The following is a 25,366-nucleotide window of genomic DNA, read 5'->3' on the forward strand; positions in this document are numbered from 1 at the left end:
CTCCCTCTAATTTTGCATACTTATGATCCTTATGAATGTTTTCATAATGTCTCTTCGCTGTAGCATTCTTCAAAGTAGCAATTGTGAGGTCACACAACAAGCAAAGCATTTTATCCTTGGTTGGAATCATGAAGTAATCTTCCTCCCATTTTTCATTAAAAGACCGATTTTCCTCTTGCACTGTTCTTGCTTTTTTAGGGAGAACTGACATTTTGACACTAGTTGAAAAATTAGACATAAATAGAAAACCATGATATGCATTATAATACAAAAACTTGCAGTCAATCGATTTCTACTGTCACAAAAAAAATCCGTACGGTGTTTTTATTTATTCATTTTGTTTTGTTTTGTTGTTATTTCTGTCAATCAATAACTACTGTACCAGCTTTGCCAAGTTAAACAATTTTTTCCCTTAACTAACATTAGCATTCATACACTTTACTATAACTAAAAGGTAAAACGAAGTAATTTTTTAAATTTCATTATTTTCTCTAAAATATTTTAAAAAAAATTTAAGTTCTTAATTTTACATTTCGTGGCCGCACAAAGAGTGTCTGGGGGCCGCAGGTTCCCCACCACTGTTCTAGGTGCTGCTCCTGCCAGAGGAGTACAATATGTTGCCCGAAGCAATGACTCATGCTTGGTGAACTAGTAAAGTCACATAGTCTCTGAGAAGATCTGGAAGTTCAAGACTCAATTCAAACTGACTCCAGCGGAAGAAAGATTACACATCGTGTATAGAGGATGAAATGGATAATGTTATTATAAGGAACAAATTAAGAGAGTAAGACTTTCAAAAGTTTTTTTAAGCTCCACCCTAAAGAGAAATAAATTGTTTTATTGAAAGTATTTTTATGTATATTTTATATTATTTTATTGATTTATATTTACGTTTTTTGTTTTATAAATAAGCGTAATAATCAAATTAAGTTTCTTCTATATTTTTATAACACTAGAGGAGAATTACAAAATAATACAACGAACTTAACAAAACATCAGTTGCGTCTGCTTTAAAAAAGATGTCATAATTTATTACTCGTAGAATCAAACTTCAAAAAAAAATTAAAAGCAACTTCTTTTAATGCAGTTTTTAAATTGAAGCATCGAAAAAAAAAAAAATTAAAATTGAATCCTATTTTCATCTACTTAAATATCAGAAAAGTAAAAAAATGAAATTATGTCACTCACGAACTGCCAATTTAAATCATAATATACACTGATTATAAATTGAGCAAATTATTAGTTTGTTAAGCTGATCAAACCATATGTTATTATTACTTTTAGGGACTATTTGATAGGTAATACTCGTTGCTATTTGATAAGTAAACCTCATTTCTATTTACTAAATTACCAAATAACATAATTAGAATATTCTAAACAGTATCAATATTATATATATATATATATATATATATATATATATATATATATATATATATATATATATATATATATATATATATATATATATATATATATATATATATATAGAAACACACATAATATTGATACTGCTTTATAAAGCCTTCAAAATTATGAAGGTATTCTATCTCTTAAATAAGCTAATAGACTTTGGGTTCCTTTTATCATAATTTGAGGCCTTGGGTTTCGAAAGCAATTTCCATCAAGATTTAATGACTGGAGCCATTCTACATTTCCAAGCTGAGGGGGTACGCAAGCAATACTATTATTAGATAAATCTAAAGTTTGCAAACATTTGACTTCCATCAATCCAACTACATTGATATCAGTAATTTGATTGTTCGAAAGCAGAATTGTTTGCAACTTTTTACATTTAAACAAACATTCAGGAATTTGTGAAAACTTGTTAAATGACAAAACAACTTCTAACAAATGCTCCAACTGATTGACGCTGCTTGGTAGCGAAGAGAGAGAGTTATTGCTTAAATTTAGGGAAACTAATTTTGCCAAAGAACAAACAGAGTCTGGAATATGGCTTAACTTATTGTGAGATAGGTCTAGCTCACTAAGAGTAGCTGCATAGGTCAAGATTTCAGGAGGAAAATTATTTAAGCTATTACGCTGTATAGCAATTTTAGAGATTTGTGCACCAGGTAGCCAAAAAGAATTAGCCAAACCTCCTGAACCACCTAATGAAGATAGTACTTTAGTGGTTGCAATTAAATATTGTTCAGTAACTGCTTTACTATTTTCTTGAACACATGGTTTTCCTTGTTGGTGAGCATTATTATTGACATTTGAAGCCATTACATCACAAGTAGTTTTTGTATCTTTAACATCTACAACTTTAGTTGGAGCCTTTTCTTCAGGAATTCTGCTTTTTAAATAAGCAAGAATTGCATTAGTGCCACGATCTACAATGTCTCTTCTAATTGATCGCATAGAATTTCCATCAAGTGTCAAGGCCTTTAGATCCATTTTCCCAACAGCATTAGGAAGAGTTGACAATGAATTATTGCTGAGATCAGCCCTTTCTAATTTCTTTAGTTTTGTAAAACTTTCAGGAATCTCTGAAATAGCATTGTCTCTCAGACTTAAAGAAACCAAAGATTGAAATTTTTCAAAGGCATTTTCTTCTATTTTTTGAATCCTATTATACCCCAGAAATAGTTGCTTTATATTGGTTTGATCATTGAATGTTGTAAACATTGTAATCTGATTATAGCTGCATTCTAATATTTCTAAAGAAGTTAACTTGCCAAAACCCTTAGGTAATTCAGTGAGTTTATTTGTACTTAAATTGAGATCAAGGAGAGACACCAAATTATCAAAACTGTTTGGCAAAGATTTAAGAAGATTTTTTGACAAATCCAGTTTTCTAATTTGTACCAAGCTGCCAAAACTTTCAGGTAGTGATATCAATTTATTATCGCTTAAATCAAGCTCTTCAATGTTACTCAGAAAACCAAAATTTACAGGCAAACATTGAAGCAAGTTTCCAGCCAATAAAAGTGTTTTTAAAGAAGTAACTTTACATAACGAATCTGGAAGGACAGATAATTTATTGTGAGTTAAATGAAGTTTTGTCAGTTCTCTCAGTTCTGAAATTTCATCAGAGAGACTCTCTATACAATTATCATGGGCATCTAAGACATTAAGAGCAGGCAAAAATTTGATCTCATCAGGAATGGATTGAATCTCATTTGATGCCAAGATTAGTTTACGTAAGTCTACTTGGTCCCACCACCTCTCATCTACATCAGATAAGGAAACAGTTTGAGCTTCAGGTGGTATATCTAAATTAATACGCCATACCCCTAATGGCACTTCTTTTAATGAACGACCTGATATATTTAACTGACCACTTTGTCTGGCTGATTTAAGTAGACTGATAGGTACACCAGCTTTTTTTTCATCTTGTTTTTCTTGTATGGGCTTAAAAAGTGATTTGTTGGTTCGTGATTTATTATTCATTTTTTGGATCTATGTAAGAAAATGGGAATTATATATTTTATAAGCATTTTTATTCATTAAGTTATACTCATTAAGAATTTCAAAAAAAGGACTGCTGAGATTTACATAAAATGCTTATTAAGAACAAAAAAAGCTACCTTTTTAGTTATATAAAAACATGCAAGATAAAGAAAAAAAAATATTAAAAAAGATCAGAAAAGTCATCAACTGTCATTTAGGTTTAAATATTTTTTACAGTATTCAAATTCAAAATGCAAATTTAAGTTATGGTAAAACAGTGTCAGTAAAATAAAAGGTTCGCAGAAATGTTCGAGCAAAAAATAGTATAGCACACTTAATGTTTCTAACATGTATATTGGAAGCAATTAAACAGACTGATAATAAAAAAAAAAAAAAAAAAAAAAATCAAAATGGTGCACTCAACTCCTTTTAAATTATAAATAATTATATCGGCAGAGTTTCGTGGTGTGACCTAACAAAGTCTTACGCTTTAAGAAAGTCCTAATTTAAGAAATGACAAATTTCGTATATATAAAATAAACATTTGGGGAAAATAACTTAGTTATTCTACTAGATATCTAGTAAGTTAAAATAACTAAATTTTTTTCTCTAAATTTTATCTTATATATACGAAATTTGTCATTTATTAAATTAGGACTTTCTTAAAGCATAGGACTTTGTTAGGTCACACTACGGTATTACTTTTTTTAATCAGCACGAATAATTGGTGTTAATAGCAATTCTAAAGTTTCTCAAGAGAAAATATTTTGTTTAACCACGCTTGTTGAGATGTTGGTTTGTAGTTTAATAATAATGGCGGATGCAAAATAATTGCAATTATACGAAGCATGCATTAATTTGAGAGTTGTTCGCATCAACTTGTTAATCGTTCTCAAAAAAACTACAGCTATAATTAGAGAGTCTTTATTGAAAAGAAACTGACCATTTCTCGTCCTCCTAAATAAAATTTGCCAAAAATGTGTTTTAACTATATATATCAAAAACATGAAATTTTAACTCTCAAGCAATAGTTAATATTCAATTATGTATATTTATATTAACTAGATTTCTAATTTCAGAAAAATTCCGAAGGAAAAAGTGAAGCAACTTTTAAAAATTTTTAAAGCCGGTAGCCGTTTTATTTAAACTGACAATAATTCATTTTTGTTTTGCTTTGTTTTTATCAATGCGTCATTTCTGGCCAATGATATATTATATATACTAGATGTCTAACTTGCGGGATTTTATTAGACGAAAAGTGAAGCCGCTTTTTTTGTTTACAAATTGAATTCGCCATTTGTAATAAGGCCAAAAGCTATATCCGACGTGCGAAATAAAAGTTAAAAATGCATGTTTTTGCCCGAATTAGAAATGGCTTCCACGGGTTCAATTTTTGGATCGAAGTTAGACATCTAGTATATATAATATATCATTGTTTCTGGCTGGCAAAACAAACTTAGTTGGCAAAAAATTTGCTTCACTGCGGACGCGCGAGTTAGATATTTAGTTAATATATATCATTAATTATATTATTGCAAATTTACAGAATAACGAATTTATGAAGCTGCAGCACAATGATAGGTTTTGCAAAAAAACCAGGAATTTCTTTGAACTATCTGATTACATATCTTAATATTCTTGCATAGAGAGTTATTAGCAAAAACATGAACGCCACACAACGTGTACATATGTAGGGTGAAACTCAATAGTTTCTCTATCGAGGAACAACGATAATCTTAAACCACTTACCAGAAAAAAGGAAAGCAATCAACTTGAATATGAAAACTGGAGATTCTCATATTTAAGCGGCATCATTAAAAAGCTCTACCTGACGTTTGTTTTAAAGTATCATATATCAGCTACTGCTATAAATGTAAATGAAAAAAATGTTTCGAAGTAGGTAGAGGGATGTGGATAAGAACATGGTATGTTAAGGGGATGTGCAGCAGACAAGGTCACTTGAGGAAAAAATTTGAAGAGGAGCTTCTTACTCAATATTTCTGCTTTTAATAAAAACCTTTAATAAAAAAGTACAAATAAAAAAATTGGTTTTAGGATTCTTTTTTTTTTTATCTCATTCTCTCTATTTTGTCGTATTTTTAGAATTAGAAAACTTTTTTTTATTAGATATAAAATATAAAAGTTAATGATAAGATAAATAATAACAAAATAGATAATAAAATATTAATAAGATGAAATGAAATATATACTAACTATTTTACAGTTCAGATATTGATAATACTTAACGATTGTCAGTTTGCAAAAAACCCGACAGCCTTAAAATAGTTTAAACTAGGACCGGGGGAAGAAGTTTAGATATACCAACCTCACTTTAACATTTTTAGTGACAAATTATCATTAATGCAAGAATTGTTTTTTATTTTCTAAAAACCTGTTTGAGACGCTCGTTGGTTCAGTTTAGTGAATGCTGGATGTTTTAGTGAATGTTGGATGTTTTAGTAAATGCTGGATGTTTAGTGAATGCTTGATGTTTAGCTGGTTTCTTTCTTATTAATGATCGTACTACATCGATTTCACTAAGATTTGAAGCAACAAGGATTGTAGGGGTTTTACAACCTCATCTATATAGAAAATATGTCGACTTGGCATGGTCATACCCTTTGAACATTCAAAGATTTTTTCACTAATTAAGAATTTTACAAATGAATTCAGGTCTACTTTTAACAGTCTTTTTTAATGCCATTATACCCCTCCAACCCCTAATCCCCTCCAACACACTCACACAGGTAATTGGACCTACGGATCCTAACTTTACGGTATTATTGTTCCCAAATTTTGATCACTGTTATCACGTGTTTTTCAATCACAGAATGATTTAAACGACAAAAAAAATGTTTACACAAATGTTTATTTTACATTTGCTGTGCATTCTTTCAAACTTTTGTTATTAAAATTAAGTTTCCGAAAGATACGCATACATGTTTTATGCTTATTTTAGAGTAAAATCGTTTTGAAAAAGGCATGTCGGGGGTTGTATGCAACCATGGCTTTAAGCAGGCTTTGCGGATAACTTTTAAAGCAGCCAGAATCTTTGTATTCACTCGCCGAAAACTATTTAAAATCATTAAAAACAGATTCAGAGGTCTCTTAAGACCAAAAACCCTCTCCTTTATTCGTATGCTTGACAAGAGTATGCACTTTAAAGGATAATATTTGACGTAGGCCTCAATGTATTCGTTAATGATTGATTCATATTCAGATAACAAGATTGACACAAGACAGGTTACTTAAACAGCTTTCAAACATTTAAGGAAATTAACTATAGAACTGATATGTATACTTTTATCTGTTCTTGATAATTTTAATAAAACTACTTACACGTGAATACTTATCAGCAATTTAGAACATTCTTCACCATTAAAATGATCACCATGCAGCTTAGGGTTTAGAAAATCTGAATTTTGGTTCCACTGGCTAGTCGATAAAGTGGTATCCAGGAGCTGCAAACGTTTTTCAAGATTATGATAATTATTTCTCAAGATTATGATAATTTTTTCCTTGAAGTAGATGAATTTCAATTTTCTTTAGCGTCATCAGGAAGATTTACTTGTGGCTTATTTTAAAAAATCTTTACATCGGAAAATAATAATAGAAGACGTTGTGTTTACATTTTACAATGGCTACTGTCGCTGCATAGAGAAAATTTATAGAAAGATTTTCAAAGTCTCAGGTAGCTAAGAATTATGACATTTCAAAAAATTCACTAGCAATTTGGATCAAAGATAAAGGGGACATTAGATTTACTAGCAGCTCTCAGTCAGCATTTGTAGATAAACAGATACCCCGTAGTGTTCTGAGCTCACTGTAAGTTTGAAAATCTTGCATTTCTGCTTGGATTTTTTACTAAGTCGTTTTTAAACTTATTTTTAAAACAGGGATTTTTTGTAATTGAAAAAAGGTTTTAGATTTTTAAACGGCAAACGCTTCACTTTTGGTTGTGACGTTGATTTCACTTCCTTCCTCCGAAAAATTTCTTTGCAATAATTTTGAGCGTAGATGTTCGGCAACTCGTGTATCTAAGTATGAAAAGAAACTTACATCCAGGCCTTCGGTTTTTATATTTTAGAGTTTTTATATAAATTTCTGAATTTTAAGTTTGAATTATTGAATCGACAGTAAAAGGTTCGCCCAACCATTTTCCAGTTTCTCTGTTAAATTTTCTCTTCTCACTTTGTGATACTGTGAGGGTGGGTAATCTCGGTCCGATAGTAAGACCTTTTACACACTTTTATTGGTGATTTTATTGGTGCAGTCCTTCTAAAGCTTTTTAACATTTATTTTACAGATGCCATTAGGAATACGTTTGTTAGATCAAATGATTTAACAAATAAACTTGATTATCCTGAACTTGATTATCCTGTTCAATTTAAAAAGTTCCTTCTTTAATTTCTGTCATTCCTGATCCTTTTGAAAAGCAAATTAAACAGACTGAGGCTTTTTTACTATTATGAGTTTTGTTGTCAGCTTTTTAAACAATGCTCACTAATTGTGAAACGCTACTTTTAATTACTGAAGTAGACTAGAAACGTAAATAAATATGTGTTAATAAATTCTTCCACAAGGAAATCTATTTAGCGAAGGAGCGTACGTTACGTCATAAACTTAAAACGTAAACGTTACTTACCATCATTAACATTTTATTTAGCACCTTACTTGATGGGAGTGAGAGTAGCATTATAAAAGTTGTGCAATTAAAAACTTTAGCTGTAGAAGTCTTTGTAACCACGTAAAGTTGACATCCCCTCCAGATAGGGGATTGTAAGATTTACATGATCGCCATTTCTAAACGATAAAATTCTCGATGTTTAAGTTTTTCCCATGAATTTCGATCATAGTTTAAGGTAATACAAAGAATTTATTTCTTTATTTCATTCCATGAGGAATGAAATAAAGAGAAGTGGACCCGAATTTTCTGATTATTATTGCTCCAATTACCGGTGTTCTATGTAAAACGCTCTTATTTGACACCTGTGTGAATATAAATTCATACAGGTATCAAATAAGAGCGTTTTAAATAAAACAACGGTAAAAAAATTTAAAGTTTACGCCATTTCTAGAAGTTACCTAGAACACTAAAAAAACCCAGACCGACCTGTTAAAACGTATTTTATTATTTTTGACGTCGACAAAATATTTTTAGAATTTAGCTTTAGTTATACGTTATGGTAAAAGATTTCGAAAATGCAAACCGATTCTGGTAGACAGTTTTAGAATTTCCATTTTTTAAAAATCTTTTACTGTGTTGTTGAGTATAGTTGAACTTTTTAGCTGTCGTTAAGAAACTGTCTTTATGGTCAAACATAAGTTTGAGCCTTTTGTTTGTCTCGATCATTTTCTTAGCCTTTCCTCCACTTCCTTGAACTCTTAGGTAACCAGATTCACTTTCAGCACGTTTAATTACCTTGTATATAGTACTTTTAGGTATGTTCTCAGTTTCAAAGTGGTCATAAGTGAACTTTTTACCTACATTTCTGTTATATATAAAAATTCATTCACAAGCTTTCTTATCTCTTTTTGTTTTGAACTTATTTATTCATTTTTCTATTAAAAAAAAAAGTAAAAACAAAATATTTAAAAACTAGAATAAAAATACTTTCTAAAATATTTTTCCTTTTTGTTTTACCTTACACCTTAAAAGAGAAATGTGTATTTAATCCCCGTCTCGTTTTTTAGTTGTCACTCGTTAAGCAGATTTTATAATTTTAATAACAACTACATTTATCTTTCTAATTATAAACATGTTTCTCTTCTCTAAATTTATAACTGATATATTCACATTTTGACAAGAGTTGGTGGTTTTATGGTATTACATTTTCGTAAGAAATGCTTATGCGAATGAATACTTTAAAAAATATAAATAAAATAAAAATACTAACATTTTAAATGCGTGCTTTTCGAAAAATTTTATCGAGTAAAAATATCAACCCTAAAAAGAAATTTGTCGCTTCATCTTTAAAAAAGAAAAAAGGAAAAAGAAAAAAGAAGAAAATCAAAAGAAAAAAGAGAGAAGTTTTAGAGAAATTTTTTTTTCAAGCACTCAAGCAGTTTTTTCAGAAACATTTCCTTTTTTTAGAGTGGGATGTTGCCGTGCTTTTTCCAAGGGTTTTTAAGATCTTTTTTGGATAGTAACTCTAAATCATCACAAATAATGGAACGAGTATCACTAGGCTGAACAATATCTTCGATGTAACCTTTAAAGAAAATAACCAAACAAGTACTTTCAATTCAATATCAAGTTTCATTATTCATAAAAACTCGTAGCTTAAAAAAAAGTTAAATGATATTCTGTACCTCTAACAGCTGCAGGAAATGGATTCGCAAATCTATCGATATATTCCTGTTCATCGTGAGCTAAAGAATTTTATTTTTTAAAAAAAAGATCCTTTAAAAATATATTAGAAAAGCAGAGTAATGGGATTTTACATCGTAATTTAAAAGGCTGAAACGCATGATAAGTTAAACAGACCGTTTTTTCGTAATCCGTTTACATTGATGGACACCAGTTTACAAGATCCGTTAAACAAAAAAACTTTTAACTTTTTATTCTTGAAATGCAGTTATAAAAAGATTATTTTCATCGGTATCATTTGATCGATAACAAAAAAAAAAGTAATTCAAATAGAATCCAGTTGACCTTTTTTAAGAAAAAACGGATAGGTTTAAACGGACTGTCAAAAATCATTTTAAAAAAATATTTCGACAATCGTGTCTTCTCTCATCTCTAAAAACGGTCAGTTTAAAATGATCTTGTATTTCACTTTCACTGTCCTTACCAATTTTTTCGGGGTCTTTGCCTCGAAAGATAATTTGTACGGCGCCCTAAAAAAACACAGATTTACAGAAATATTGCAACTATTAAACTAACCAATAAAAATTCTTTTTTAAAAACTAATAACTAGAGACCACTAATATGCATATAAAACTAACTTTAGCTCCCATTACTGCAACTTCTGCAGTTGGCCAAGCATAATTGGTATCACCTCGCAAATGTTGAGAGCTCATGACATCATAAGCACCACCATAAGCCTAAAAGTTTGACAATTGTCAATTTACATTTATTTCAAAAACACACACACGCTAGCGACGGAAAGTTTAAGGCAGGTTGCAAACTTTTACTTAAAACAAAAATTTGATTAAAAAACAGTCGTTTAGATGTATTACACTTTTATCGAAATATACTTTATCACATAAACATCAGTTTAGATATGCCAAGCTTTGAATATAGCATTAGTTTATTATTTTTACGCTAAATACTGATTGTCTTTTTTACAAATGATATGAACAAGCTGAATCCTGTAGACTTGATATTTACTTTTTAACTAACACTTCTAGTTGAATTCTTTATTTTTATACTGATGATTTTATGCATAAAATTTTTCTTGAGAATTCAAAAAATACTGCTTTAAAAACTAATATTACTTTAAAAATACAATTTTAAAAATAATAATGACAAAAGAGACTTACAGGGACTGGAGCATTAAGTAATACCATCTGGTAAGCGATTATTTGCTAATTGCTATGTTTTTATGCATGATAATGATCCCAAACATGCTAGTAAGATCGTTAAAAATTATTTGGGATAGTTGGAACAAAATCAATTTTTAGAATGAATAGAATGGCCACCCCCAATCCCTCAATCTTAGTCCCATTGAGTTATTCTAGAAAGAACTTTGAAAGATAAATACAGAAACAGTAGCCATCTTCTACTCAAACCCTCTGGAACATGTTACAAGAAAAAATAAACAGTATATCATCAAAATTATATTGTAGCAAATAATGTCTATATTATGCAAAAAAAATATTTTGAATAAGTTTTAACTGATAATATTGTAGCTATAAACTTATTTTTACAATTTAACAACCCTGCCTTAAACTTTCTATTGATTGTGTGTGTGCGTGTGTGTTTGTGTGTGTGTGTGTGTGTGTGTGTGTTTGTGTGTTTGTGTGTGTGTGTATGTGTGTGTTTGTGTATAAATGTGTATATATAAATGTGTATATATAAATGTATACATATAAACAAACAAGTAAAAAGATTTTTTTTTTTTGAGAAATACAAAATAGATCATGATTTCAGGTGTTCAGCTTCAAAACCAACCTTTCTGGTAATAAATGTGATTTTTGGAACAGTTGCTTCAGCATATGCATACAAAAGTTTTGCACCATGTCGAATGATGCCACCATGCTCTTGGTGCAAACCTTAAGAAAAAACTTAATAAATATAATATCAATAGAATTTATATTTACATGGAACAAATATATTTATAAACGTATTATATTTGTGCTTACATATGTATATAAATACAAATGTACATACACAAGTACAAATATATTTTGAAACAGATAAAAAATAGGTATTATAGAGACCTGGCAAAAACCCGGGTACATCAACAAAAGTTACAATTGGAATGTTGAAGCAATCCAAAAAACGCACAAAACGTGCAGCTTTGGTCGAGGCATTGATATCCAAGCATCCTAAACAAAAATCAATTTTTACTGTTTAATTATATTGTTTTTAATATAAGTGTTACATAAGTGTTTGTCTTTACAAACATGTTAGAAAACTTTGAAATAAAGTTGATTCTGACTCTTGCTTCTGAACTAGAGCTTATTTTGTTTCTGAGCTATAGGTATCATTCTGAACAAAGACACAGCTAGATTTTAAAGTTGCGGCACTCAAACTTAACTTTTTTTAAAAAATACCAAAGTACCAGGTCTGTATCATTTATTCACATTCTCAAAATATTAACCTGTTGACAGACACTTGCGTCTATCGCCATCAAAGCGAAGTTCACTATGTAAGATGATGGTTACAGCCGCAATGTATATAAAGATGCTGAATTAATAAAAGTTAAGTTTATTTAAACAGAAAAAGTAAAACTATACTTTTATTATTCAAAAAATTACAAAAACATATAGTGTTAATTTTCGAACTTCACTTGTTCCTACTGTCCATCAATGTGTTAAAATTGTTAACAAGTTGCTTTTAAAAAACTGTTTGGCTTAACATTTTTATCAAACATTTGCTAGATTAACCTTAGAATATATATCTATTATACAAAAATTAATTCTGCATGCTGATGTTGTACAATTTAAAAATAGATTTAACTCCTTGCACAATATAAGACTCTAGAAACACTAACTAAATTTTTACATTTTCTGAATATCCATAAAAACTACTTATCAAAAACTAAACAAAATCATCTATCAATTAAGTTCTTTCCCATTAACAGCAAATTTTCTAAACTAAAGGTAACAAGGTAAAAAGGAAGAATTTTTTAAAATGTAATAACTGTGCAAATCTTCACTTGCCAGAAGTCTGAACTCAAATTCAAACAGAAACTGCTATTTTAGGCTTTGAGTTGAGTCTCTCTCAAGCAGGGAGCAGGTGAGGTATTTATTTCAAACATTTCTCATTCATTAAATATATATTGTGTGGAAAAAAAGAAATTGTAATTTAATGACAAGCAGCAACTTGTAAAATAAGTGTAATTTTGCAATATTTCTCTATCAGGTTCTTTTTTAATCCAAAAGAAAAATGACTACAAAAAAGCTCTATGTTCTGCAACCATTATACTATTAACTTTTTTATATTGATATGTAATTTTATATCTATTAATGCTCTTAATGTAGACTTTATAGTAGCTTTCACTGATTTGTTTGTAGTTATGAAATGCTTTTATATTATCAAAACATTTGTTCAATACATAACATATATCATAGGATATGTAACAGAATGAAATTACATACAGGTAATCAACAAGATCATAGGAACATCAGCCTAAAATAAGAAAAATTTTCTAATATCTTCCAAAATCTTCAAAATTAAGAATATTTTGTGGCCTATTAGTTATTTGTGTACTTTGTCACAACGCTCTAGTATCTTTGTTTATTTCCAGATATAAGAAAAAAATAAATAAGCATAATGACAAACTTGTCAGATTTCAAAAGAGGACAAATTGTTAGTGCTAGTATAGCAGCATCTAGTGTTACAGAAACAGCAGAATTGTTTGGAGTTTCAAGAAGCAGTGTCTTAAAAAAAATGTCTGCATTAAAACAGAAGGGAAAAACACCATCTAGGCAAAACTCCAGAAGAAAGGCAAAGCTTTCAGAAAGTTGCTATACACAACATGTATTGTGAAACAAAACCATCGAAGGAACCTAATGATCACCTTGAAAATGCAGTGTCTACCAAAACTGTGTACCATACTTTTGCAACAGATGCTGGGCTTAACCTTAGCTAAATATTGTGCAATAATAATAATAACAATAATAATAATAATAATAATAATAATAATAATAATAATAATAATAATAATAATAATAGTAATAATAATAATAATAATAATAATAATAATAATAATAATAATAATAATGATAATAATAATAATAATAATAATAGTAATAATAATAATAATAATAATAATAATAATAATAATAATAATAATAATAATAATAATAATAGTAATAATAATAATAATAATAATAATAATAATAATAATAATAATAATAATAATAATAATAATAATAATAATAATAGTAATAATAATAATAATAATAATAATAATAATAATAATAATAATAATAATAATAATAATAATAATAATAATAATAGTAATAATAATAATAATAACAATAATAATAATAATAATAACAGTAATAATAATAACAATAACAATAATAATAGTAATAATAATAACAATAATAATAATAATAATAATAATAATAACAATAATAATAATAATAATAATAATAATAATAATAATAATAATAATAATAATAATAATAATAATAATAATAATAACAATAATAATAATAACAATAATAATAATAACAATAATAATAATAATAACAATAATGATAATAACAATAATAATAATAATAATAATAATAATAATAATAATAATAATAATAATAATAATAATAATAATAATAATAATAATAATAATAATGATAATAATAATAATAACAATAATAATAAATCAAATCTATTTATCCCAATAAATTTCGAACCTGTTTTGAAGTGTTGAACTTTGTATTTATGCAGAGTGAAAAATGAAATTATATAAATATTTGGCTTTCTGTATTTCAATACATAATAGTTCTTGTTTCTCTAGCAAAGGTTCAGAATACCATTTATTGTTAAGTGCTCCCACATGTAAATTTAGCTTACCAGCTTGTTTTAAAGGTTGATTTCCAACAAATCCTACAGTTTTTCCATTCATTCGGGCAAATGCTATAACAATGTTTTCAGCCCACTTTGGCATGATCTCAAATAATTCACCATCGTCAGCAACCTTAAAAAACCAATGTAAATCTGTTGAGAGCTTAAGTATGAAAATCATAAACAAAAATGTAAAATTAGGTGATAACAAGTGTTTAATTTGGATTACAAAAGAATTAACTTTTAACTTACAGCTTTCATAACTTCCTTCATATCGTATCCTTTTAGAGGATCCAATGGTACAATTTTATCAAGCACTGGACAACGTCGATCTCTAAAAAAAATGCAACCAAATAACCTAAGGTTTGAATTACTTTGAATTAAGAATCTAAAATGACAATCAAATGGAGAGAAATTTAACCTTGGATCATTGCAAACTCTAATTGGAGCTTCATCTTTATTACTTAATGGTAAATAATCAAAAAATTCCCGTAACCTAAAAATAGTGAAAATATTATCTATAAATACAAATGTGGGAGAACTAAAAAAATTAAAAACAAGAATAGACTTCATGTGTCAAAATTCTTGATTTATCAAAACAAACTGTTTATTAAAACAATGTTATTTTTAAAGGTGCACAAAGAACATTTTAAAAGATGAGCAAAGAATATTTAGCAATCAGAGTGGTAAAATAAAGAACACTGAGAATGAATAATTATTGAATGAGCATAAATATTTATACCTTGGATATTTTTTAATTTACTTCAAAATATTTTGCTCAAAAATTGTTTCTGAGTAAATCACATTTTATGAGAAAATAAAAAATAGGTTATTAAAAAGAAAATTTTATTTCTCAAAAATAATAATATTCTTGTTTTTAATTTTTTTAGCTTTTTAGAAATATAGCTTACAATATAGCTTTTTAGAGGAAATAATGCAAACAATTAAAAATAAAAAATCAGGAGAATATAATATATTAAATAATGTTAAAACTCACGGAAGAGTAGAACATGTTTAAGTCAAAAAAAAAAAAAAAAAAACTTTTATTACTTCCATTTAAAAAAAAACATATATATATATATATACCAAAACTATACCAAAACTCCCAGCCGGTGATATTGTAGGTGTAAAAAAACAATACAAAGTATCACTAAAAATAACAGCAACTGCAATAATAATATTGGCTTACTGAGACAATGCATGCACATCATTTTCAAAATCACCTGCAGCAACACCTAAAATTATTGCATAGCAATTGTATATTAATTAAAATGTAAAGCCAAAAGTCAACATCAGAAAACAGAATTGTGCTTAATCAATTACCTGACGTGGCTGTATGAACTTTAGTACCACCAAGTTCTTCAAAACTCACGTCTTCATTTGTAACAGTCTTTAAAAAAAAATTAATGCAGTTTAACATAGATAACTTTTATATATGTAAAAAAAATATTTTGAGCATTAATATTCATAAAAAGATATCATTAGGAGCATTAAAGGGTAGAACTAACTAATATTCAAGGTACTAATACATTCATGGGAAAAAAAAAATTTTTCAATACCTGGAACTTTTTTACTTTTTTTAATGCAGAGGATTTTTTTAGTCTTTTAACCATTTTAATTGCTTTAAGCAATTTAAAGAAAAATAACCAAATATTACCTTGACAACCTCAGGACCAGTAATAAACAAATATGATGTATCCTAAAATAAAAATAAGATTTAAAAAAAAAGGGTTTTAAAAAAAAAAAAATTTCAAATTTTGCTGCAATAATCTTGCAGGTGCATAAACTTTTCTTGTCAAATTTTGTCAATGGAAAATATTTTTTATATTATTTGTTCAAAGTGGTATAAGAACTTCCAAAATACTGCACTTGCAAAATACCTACCTTCACCATGAAAGTAAAATCTGTTATAGCAGGAGAATATACTGCCCCACCTAAAGTTTATTGATTTTATTGGGTGATAATTGAAATATGCAGATAGAAGAAAATATAATCAGAAAGACTCATTTTAACAAACGATAAAACATGAATTTATCATTTAAAAAAAATTACCTGCACAAGGACCCATAATAAGAGAAATTTGAGGAATAACACCTGATGCAGAAACATTGCGCTAAAAATAATAAATTTATAATTTTAATCATAAATATACTCTTTTTTTCTAATCAAAACCATATTAACTATAAAAGATAGCATTATGTAAATAGTTTCTTTCATAAGATTCATTTGATATTACAAGATCATAAAATTCTTTTGTTTATTTCCTGATCACTTGCTTTTTAAATAACAAACTTTTAAATCACAAGAAATATTAAATAATCAAATTTTTGACACCATCTTCTTTTAAAATTTAATGATTTTTAATCATCATTTAATGAAATTGATAATCAAAAAAATGAGGCAAAAAAACACAACCATAATATAAAGTAAATACTTGAAAGATGTGTGCATAGCCAGCCAATGAATCAACACCTTCTTGAATACGGGCACCACCAGAGTCATTAAGACCAATAACAGGATATCCCAGTAATAATGCTTTATCCATTATCTAATGTTAAAATGAGCTTAAGTTAGGCAATTATTATTATTTTAAAATACAGCCTTATGCTTGTATGAGAGTACTCAATATTAAGTGTTAATAGAGCAATATATACGTATGTATGCATATATATAGGTATATCACAGCTGATGATTGCTGAAAGGGATGAAACTTTAAGTACCATAAATAGTTGTTATTTCTTTGTTTTGTTTTGTGTGTGTGTGACTTGATTGTATATACATAAATATACATATATATACACTTAATCAAAACATATTTAACTTTATTTTCTATTAGTGGGAAATTTTAAAGCTTACCTTGCAAATCTTGTTTGCATGAGCCATGGACAGACTACCACCAAAGACTGTGAAATCCTTTAAAAAAAAAAATCCTTTCAAATATTTTTCAAACATGTTCAGTATTATTCAGCTTGAAATATATTTTTAAAAAATATATCATTTTGTTAAAGAGTTTGATTCTTTTGTCTTCAAAATATTTAGCTTTTGTTCACCACTGCAAATAAATGGACAAGTAAATTAAGGTATAAATTTTTTCAGCACCATTTTATCTAATAACAAAAGAAAACAATTCTGATACAATAAAAACAATTTAAACTGCATCAGCAGAAACATGCTTTTAGTTCTTGTTTGAATTTTTTCTAAATATAAAAAAATCTTATTTGATTTCTTTCACTTAAAATTCATAAAAGGAAAATAAAAGTGTTATAAAATCTTTTTTTGTATAAAAAACTAGAATATGGTCCATATAAAAAATTTCTTAAAAAATCTGTCAATTTTTTTTCATACTACATTTGAGAATTGGATGCTCAAATAATGAGCATACAAAATACAAAAAGTTGGAAAACCTTGACTATAAAACTTGAAGAAAAAGTGAGCACTAGTTTTGATTTAATACAAAATTATTTACTGTAAAAATTGAAGTGAAACAGTTTAATAAACAAAAAATTAAAATAAAAATTAAAGCTACAAATTACCTGACTGAACAAAAACACAGGTCTGCCGTGGATTTTTCCATGGCCTGTCACTACACTATCACCAGCAAACTAAATTTCAATTTTAAAGTAATATTTGAGATTGAAGAAATAACTTAAAATTAAGTACATAGTATTAGGTAATTTTTAAACAAAAAAAAAAATTTTTTAATGGATCTGTTGTGTTTTTCAAAAAATTAATAAATAAATAAATAAAAGAATTCTTTTGTGAAATTCACAATTTGGCTATTAAGATTCCACATAAAAACTTACTACTATCAGCTTCTAAAATGTTTTTCTATTCAAAAATTTGTATTGCTTTGCTTATTTTGTTATTTTCAGTTTGATTAGAGCCATCTTATCTGCATTAAAACAGGTTCACTTATTTTTAAAATGACTTTATAAACTTTATCTATTAAGGGAATTTAAATTCTAAAAAATCATTACTTAATTTCAGATTAACAAAGCTAAATTAAAAAATTATTTATGTTATTGTAAACAAAATGATAGCTAACTTATTTTGAATTACTCACCAAAACAGAATTAGAACTTGACAAGCTTTCAATCTTTACAAACTTTACAGAACATAATTCATGTAAAGTAATTAATGCTTAGGTCACTTTATCAATAAAGAAATTTTTTATTCATTTCTTGAAATAAGAAATGTAGATTTCATATAAAAAAATATATGCCAAGTATGGATTGCTTAGATCTTTTAGAAATAACTCAATAAAAAAGTGTAAATTATTTCACCTCAGTATTTGTTATATTTAAATAAATACATTTCCTCAAACAAATTTAAATAATTTTTAGAATGATTTTAAATGCTTATATTAAATCTTCTTCAATATAAAACAAAAAACAAAAAAAAAAAAAAACGCAAAACAAATACCTAATTTTATTTAACAAAAAAATTTAATTGATAAACATGATATGTTATGAGATGTTTATCAGTATACCATATATACAAATATCTTTCTAAATTAGAATAATCTCGTAATATAGATTGAATATAAATGATTGTAAGAAAGCCACATGGTTTTGTAACTCTTAGGTGTAAATAAAATTAAGCAAACATGAGCAACATTTGAACTTATATCTAACTCTACAAAAAGAGTTTGGATAAGTTTTTAAAACTTTTACCTTTTGTTCATTCATTCCAAACTCATGGCAATTGTGCTCTGCAAACATATCATATTCATGGAATGAGCCTTCATCAAGAAGTAATTGAATTCTTTCACGTGCAGTTAATTTACCCTAAATAAAAATTTATAACAAAATATTGATGTATGTTAATTTATTTACCAATCTTTTTACTGAATAGAGCTGATATTATATCTCACATCAGTATGAAACTCTTCTTTTTTTACGTCGAGTTCATAGTTACAAACATAAAAACTAATAACAGACTCAAAGATTTTTACTTTTTTATGTTGGCTTTCTATACGCTTTAATCCTCCTCCAACCAAAGCAGCCTCTCTTTTTTTGGCAATCTTTTCAGCAACCGGATTAAAAACAGTTGCAAATCTTGAAGGAATAATAACATTCCTCCAATATTTATAAGGTACAAATGCTTTACATAACGACATGATTACACAGTACTGATCAGACTTGAAAAAATTTCGACTTAAGAAAAACTGGAATTCAGGTGCATATTTTGAATAACGCGGGACCTGGAAATTAAACAGTTTTCAACGCAGTTATACAGAAATAATGACCTTTTGTAGTTGAAAATGTTTAAGTTTTAGTGCGTTAGACCACACACAAAAATCCGTGTTTAGAGTAAAGTTCAAAGCTCGACGCGAATAAAGTCATCAAATATGTATATTCATGGTTACGCAGTGATGGGAAGTGGAACATTTAAGTAATGAATGCAACTATTTTATATACTCAGTTATCTCGTCAAGTATTGATGTTGAAAGCAGACGCCCCTGAGGAGTCACTAAACGTTTTTCTCGATCCTGAAAAAGGATTTTTTAAGCTAAAAACGTACTTATCATGTCGATCATGTAGGAAATTGGGCACAGACCCATATGGTGCTGAATACTGCAATCATCTTTTATGCAAATCGTGTTTTAACGAAAATAAATACAGCAATGGCTGCAAATGGTGTCGCAGTGAAGACAGTTTAGTTAAGGATTACAAACATAACATTTTGTTGGGATTGTATAAGAACTTGTGCGCCATTTTGCTTGATTATGTTACCGGGTGGGACGGTGGGACGGGAATTTCTAATACTAAACAAAAACTTATTCAATTTTTGAACGATGGTGCATTACCGGACAAAATTAGTTGTGATAGCAAAATCACACATGAAAAAACTGAACTCTCTTTCAATCAAAGTAATAATAAATTTGCTTATGGTAATAATTCCTCTGCAAAACCTGATAGACCTGTTATAAATAAAAAAGATGCAAATATCCAAATTGACATTCCTTCCACATGCTATACCTGTAAATGCCAGACAACCAGGAAAAAAACTTTTGCTGATTTTTCTCATGATCCAAGACCTATTTCTTTACAAGAAGGTGACTTAGATAATCTCAATGAGAAAGTACCATCATCACCACATCGTGTTAATTGCAAACCACCAGAAAAACATGAGATAACAGATCCTGATGAATCTCAAAATCAATTGAATGGAAAGGAGGATTTTTATGCTTCAAAAGATAAAAATTTTATAACAGAATCAGATCCCTTAATTAGATCTGAAAAAAAGTTGTACCAGTCCATTTCTTCAACAATACTTTCAAAACGCAATAACATGAACATATTTGAAAAATTTGGTTTAGCATTGACTCCACCCCAAAAAGCTGCTGATTTTATTGGGTCTCTAAAAAAATCTCATAATAAGAAGGTTTACAAAGAGCAAAATGATCTGCAAAAAATAGGCTGCAAGGAACCAAAGTTAGAGCCTCTAAAATTAAAAATGAAAAGAGTCAATGCAACAGATAGTGATGATTCTAATTTCAGTGTGCAATATAATATTACAAACGGTATTGATAAGAAAGCTTATTCAAGCTTTCATTTAGAAGATGATGAATCAGAGAGATACAATCCTGAAGCATGTCGTAAAAATAAACGAAGAGCCAGTACATTTATTACAAACTATGCTATATTTTCAGATGACAGTGATTTTGAACAGCTACAGGAATATCAAAAACGAAAAAAACCATGGACACCAAAAGAAGTTCGTGGTGTTTGTGGCTGTGGTGTTGGTACCAATATAAAATACCTTAATGATATTTGTAAACGATCTCGATGTCCTTGTTATTCGCAAGGTCGTGCTTGTTTAAATTGTAAATGCCGGTTTTGTTCTAATCCTTACGTTTTAGAAAATGACAAAGTACCACTTGATCATGGAAGTACTTCTAGCGAGTGCCAATCAATCAGTAAAAGAAATCTACAAGACTCTTTTATTCAGCAATGGGCAAAAGAAGAGCCTGACTTAGTTGATGTTGAAGCTTTGTAAATTTATTTTACTATAATATTTTTTCTTTATAAGAAGCTATAACTAACAAGTCTACATATTCTGTTGACTTCCTAGTTTACAATGGTTGTACAACAAAAACTATTATGAACAAAGTCTTTTAAAATCTAAAACTGAAAAAGTTCTCAAAAAATTTGGCACTTGTTTCTTTTAAGGGTATTTCAAAAATTATTTTGTTAATGGTGTAATTTTGTATCAAACATTAAAACTCTGACTTATTTTGTCAGTTTGAAATATCTTACTTATCGAATTGCAATTAGGTAATTCAATCAAAAGCAACGGAATTAAACTGTTTTTAGTTGAAAAAAAAATGATACCTTTTTTACATTACTTTTTTACAAAACAAAATATAATCATATTTAGAATTCTTACGTTCTAAATATGTTTAGATATTTTCTTTCGTAACGGAACTTATTATGTTTTAAATGATAATTTGAGGTGAAATTTTTTAGCCTCTTTCCCACCCCTCCTCCCCACCTCCATTGTTTGTTGACATTGTTTGGAATATTTGCCTATTATTCATTGCAATTAAGTACTTCCTCCTTTCCACAATAGTTGTCACATTTGGATACTTTTAGTCCGAATATTGAAAATCTGTGCCATTTGAGTAATGTTTTTAAAGATTTGCTAAATTTGTCCCGCTCTAATTATTTTCTAATAGTGCAAATTTAAGAAGAAAAAAAATCAGTACTACTCACAACACAATACCAGTTGTATTACAGTGTGAATCTGCCCTCTATGGAAAATATCATGATATCAAACGGAAACATCTTTTAAAGCATTACTCATATAAATAAAAAAAAACCTTGAAGCAAAATTCGACTCCCCATAAATTTAAAATGCAATGCCGATGCCATGAAGAATACGAAAAGTTTTTTAAATATTGAATAACTTAAATAAATATTACTACAATATAGTTAATAAAGAAATTACTTCTGACTGGCAATTTTTTATTCACCTATTGATCACCTACTTTTAAGTCCCCAAGCTTGTTAGAAAGCCTTGAGTAATCCTTTTCAACAAGCTATTACTTTTGAAAATTGGCTTAACACAAGCGAAGCTATAGCTATAAAAGTTTGATCAAATGGGAAAAGTATTATAAATCAAAATTTATGTATCAAATGTGACAAATATTGTGGAACGGAGGTAGTATTTTTAAGAGCGTTCTTAGCCATTTAAAACAGATTATTATAAGCAAATTTTATTTCCCTTCTGAGATATACTTCAATTAAAATTTAACTTAGTAATCTCAACAATTTACAAACTATTAAAAATCGAATTTCAGATAAAATCGAACGTTCTAATGTTTAAAAAAATTTTTTTGTATTCTGTTCTGAAAGAATTATTTGAACATAAATTTGCATGCTTTTCACTTAACTGCTTAAAAAGCATTTTTTCGAACAACATTTTTTGTGTGTTTTGAATTGCAAAATTTATAAACTCAAGTTTTGATATTTTTCATCTCAATTTAACTCTTTTGTAACATGATTTCATTAAAAAATATTATCCGTTTTTCTAATGCTACGTTTGAAGAAATAAAAATGCTTTATAACCTCTTTTTAAAGTGTTTACAAATTAGTAATTTTTAATTAATATTGGTAATTATAAATCTAATTTTATTAAGTATCTATTTTGGTAACCAGAAAACCAAGAGTCTGGATCTAAAAATGAAAGAAAAAGGAAAAGAAAGAGGAGACTTAAAAAAAAAAAACGAGGGGCGCTAAAATGCTTTATGATGATAAACTTAACTAAAACATTTTCTAATTATAAAAGTTTTTGATTTTGAGTCTCAATTTCGCTTTTTTTTACTTTTTTTCTTTTTTTTTCTTTTTAATTACTCGAAAAAAAAAAAAAAAAAAGCTTAATTTTTTAATTGGTGCCTTACTGTCCGATAGTCCCTTTTAACAACCATATTTGACTATCTTTTAACTACCATATTCCTATTGATTTCTATTAATTACTGTCATTTACCGACTTGGTTTCGCATGTCTTATGCACATCACTCGCAGCTTTGTTGAACTGTTCCACGTGACGGAGGGGATAAGAAAAAGAAACACGCTTTGTGATAATTGATCATTTGTAAAGAATAATAAACTAATGCTATACACAAAACTCGGCAACTGGGGTGGGGAATGGGGGTGGGGTGTATTTTTCTGAAAGTGTTGCCGGTTTTTAATTCTTACCTAGGGCGGCAAGAGCTCTAGAGATGGTCCGGCTATTATTTCTACCTCAAAAATTTAAAGAAGTGATTTTGCTACTCAAAAAGATAAAAATATATTTGTTTACAAAAACTTCCGCTGTTTGTTTTCAAATGGTGATTCACACAGTCTAATTGCTGTAAGCTACGTATCTCTAACTGTACGTTTAAGGTGATTGCTTTTCAAAAGTTCTTAACATAAGTATTTTAATATTTATATATTGTTATAATATGTATTATAACTTATAGCATAAATGGTCTATGGATGAAAATACTTCATTTCGATTTTTCATTGCAGTAAAAAGTTTTTTAGCCTGGATCTTAATCTTTTAAATGCTTGAAAATTCCGGGGCAATGAGAATGCCGGGCCAATGAAAATGCAGCCACATATTGACAACTCGACTTCTTTTTCGCCCGCATCTTTAAGCTGATTGCGCACAGTCGATCATTTGGATCTACAAAACTCTTTTGGTGAACAATATTATCAAGAATATAAGTATATAAAGATAAGAATATGAATGTAAGTAGCACTCAAAACTATTGTTATATGTTTAAGATAACAAATCATCACTAGGGCTTCTCATTTCCCGTAAAAATCTAATTCCCGGGATTCCGGGACAAAAATGATTAATTTCCCGGGATCCCGGGAAATCCCGGGATTAGGTAAAAAGCAAGAATTTATCCAATTAGGTGGGGGAAATGTGTAAATTAAAACAAATACAAAAAAAAACGCCTTTTTAATACTATTACTTTTAACAAGAAAATAAATACAAAATAATTCTTAGAAACTAAGACTCTTAAAACAAAATAAATATCAACTTCAATAACATTATATTTTTTATATAGATTGATTTTTAAAATAATTTTTTAAAAAACATAAATTGTCAATAGCGCTATCACTTAAAGATGACCAAATTTCGTAACAAAGAGACCTGCCGCCGAAAATGCTCTTTCTGAATCGATTGATGTCGGTGGGATAGTTAATAGAGCATTATATAATTTTTCTAAATTATTTGTACGCTTTTTCGTTGCATCAAAAATACCCATTTCTTTTGTAATATTTTTAACGTCACATAATACATCTTCTGGATTCTCAATTCGACTAACGTTCGTAATGGCAGCATCTAATTTTTGATGAAGTGTTAATTCAGATGTTGTCTTCAAGTTCTGCCATAAACGACATTTCAGTCCCATCGTTACTGCATTCTAATTCCTCAATTTCAACGGAATTTCCACCACCATCAATACTCTCAACAAATAGCTTCGAAAATAATTTTTTAGCCGTAGCGTGAAGGACTGATTTGGAAGGTAATAATAATACAGAATCTATGTCCGATTAGTGTTTATAATTTGATGGATTATTTAAATATTTCAGCAAGCCAACTAAATTTTTATTCCGTCTTTCAACAATTCTCTGTTGCACATGATGCAGCATTTTAGCCGAAAAACAATCTTTATTTTTGCGCAAAACATCTAATATAAACACTAATACACCCTCTGCATCAAGTAGGGATGCTTTGTGTCGGCCAAGTCTTTCAATTCCCAATTTAATTGGTTGTAACGCTGTTACT

General features: G+C 28.2%; 2 protein-coding genes and 1 pseudogene across 3 annotated transcripts; 1 reads left to right on the forward strand and 2 right to left on the reverse strand.

The window, feature by feature from the left end:
* Window positions 1-1,504: 1,504 nt before the first annotated feature.
* LOC145191316 (leucine-rich repeat-containing protein 40 pseudogene) lies at window positions 1,505-3,426 on the reverse strand (annotated as a pseudogene). Its single transcript, XR_016448826.1, has one exon. The product of XR_016448826.1 is annotated as a leucine-rich repeat-containing protein 40 pseudogene (transcript).
* A 5,714-nt stretch (window positions 3,427-9,140) lies between these two features.
* On the reverse strand, window positions 9,141-19,820 carry LOC145191105 (propionyl-CoA carboxylase beta chain, mitochondrial-like). Its single transcript, XM_090075508.1, has 19 exons — window positions 19,533-19,820; window positions 19,252-19,365; window positions 18,112-18,180; window positions 17,435-17,491; window positions 17,013-17,126; window positions 16,631-16,691; window positions 16,463-16,512; window positions 16,236-16,277; window positions 15,902-15,968; window positions 15,768-15,813; window positions 15,000-15,074; window positions 14,831-14,912; window positions 14,588-14,711; window positions 11,782-11,889; window positions 11,513-11,613; window positions 10,345-10,443; window positions 10,191-10,236; window positions 9,709-9,768; window positions 9,141-9,608 (listed from the first exon to the last, which is right to left on the reverse strand). Exons 1-19 carry the CDS (start codon window positions 19,695-19,697, stop codon window positions 9,487-9,489), a joined length of 1,602 nt encoding a protein of 533 aa, XP_089931634.1. The 5' UTR covers window positions 19,698-19,820; the 3' UTR covers window positions 9,141-9,486.
* Window positions 19,821-19,868: 48 nt separating this feature from the next.
* On the forward strand, window positions 19,869-21,634 carry LOC149876327 (E3 ubiquitin-protein ligase MSL2-like). The gene has a single exon (XM_090075507.1). It carries the CDS (start codon window positions 19,976-19,978, stop codon window positions 21,578-21,580), a length of 1,605 nt encoding a protein of 534 aa, XP_089931633.1. The 5' UTR covers window positions 19,869-19,975; the 3' UTR covers window positions 21,581-21,634.
* The last annotated feature ends 3,732 nt before the right edge of the window (window positions 21,635-25,366 follow it).

The sequence above is a fragment of the Hydra viridissima genome, unplaced genomic scaffold (assembly GCF_058129835.1).
Source record: "Hydra viridissima isolate aposymbiotic clone 2 unplaced genomic scaffold, HvirCarnegie_v1 scaffold_22, whole genome shotgun sequence".
In the NCBI taxonomy this organism is placed as follows: domain Eukaryota; kingdom Metazoa; phylum Cnidaria; class Hydrozoa; order Anthoathecata; family Hydridae; genus Hydra; species Hydra viridissima.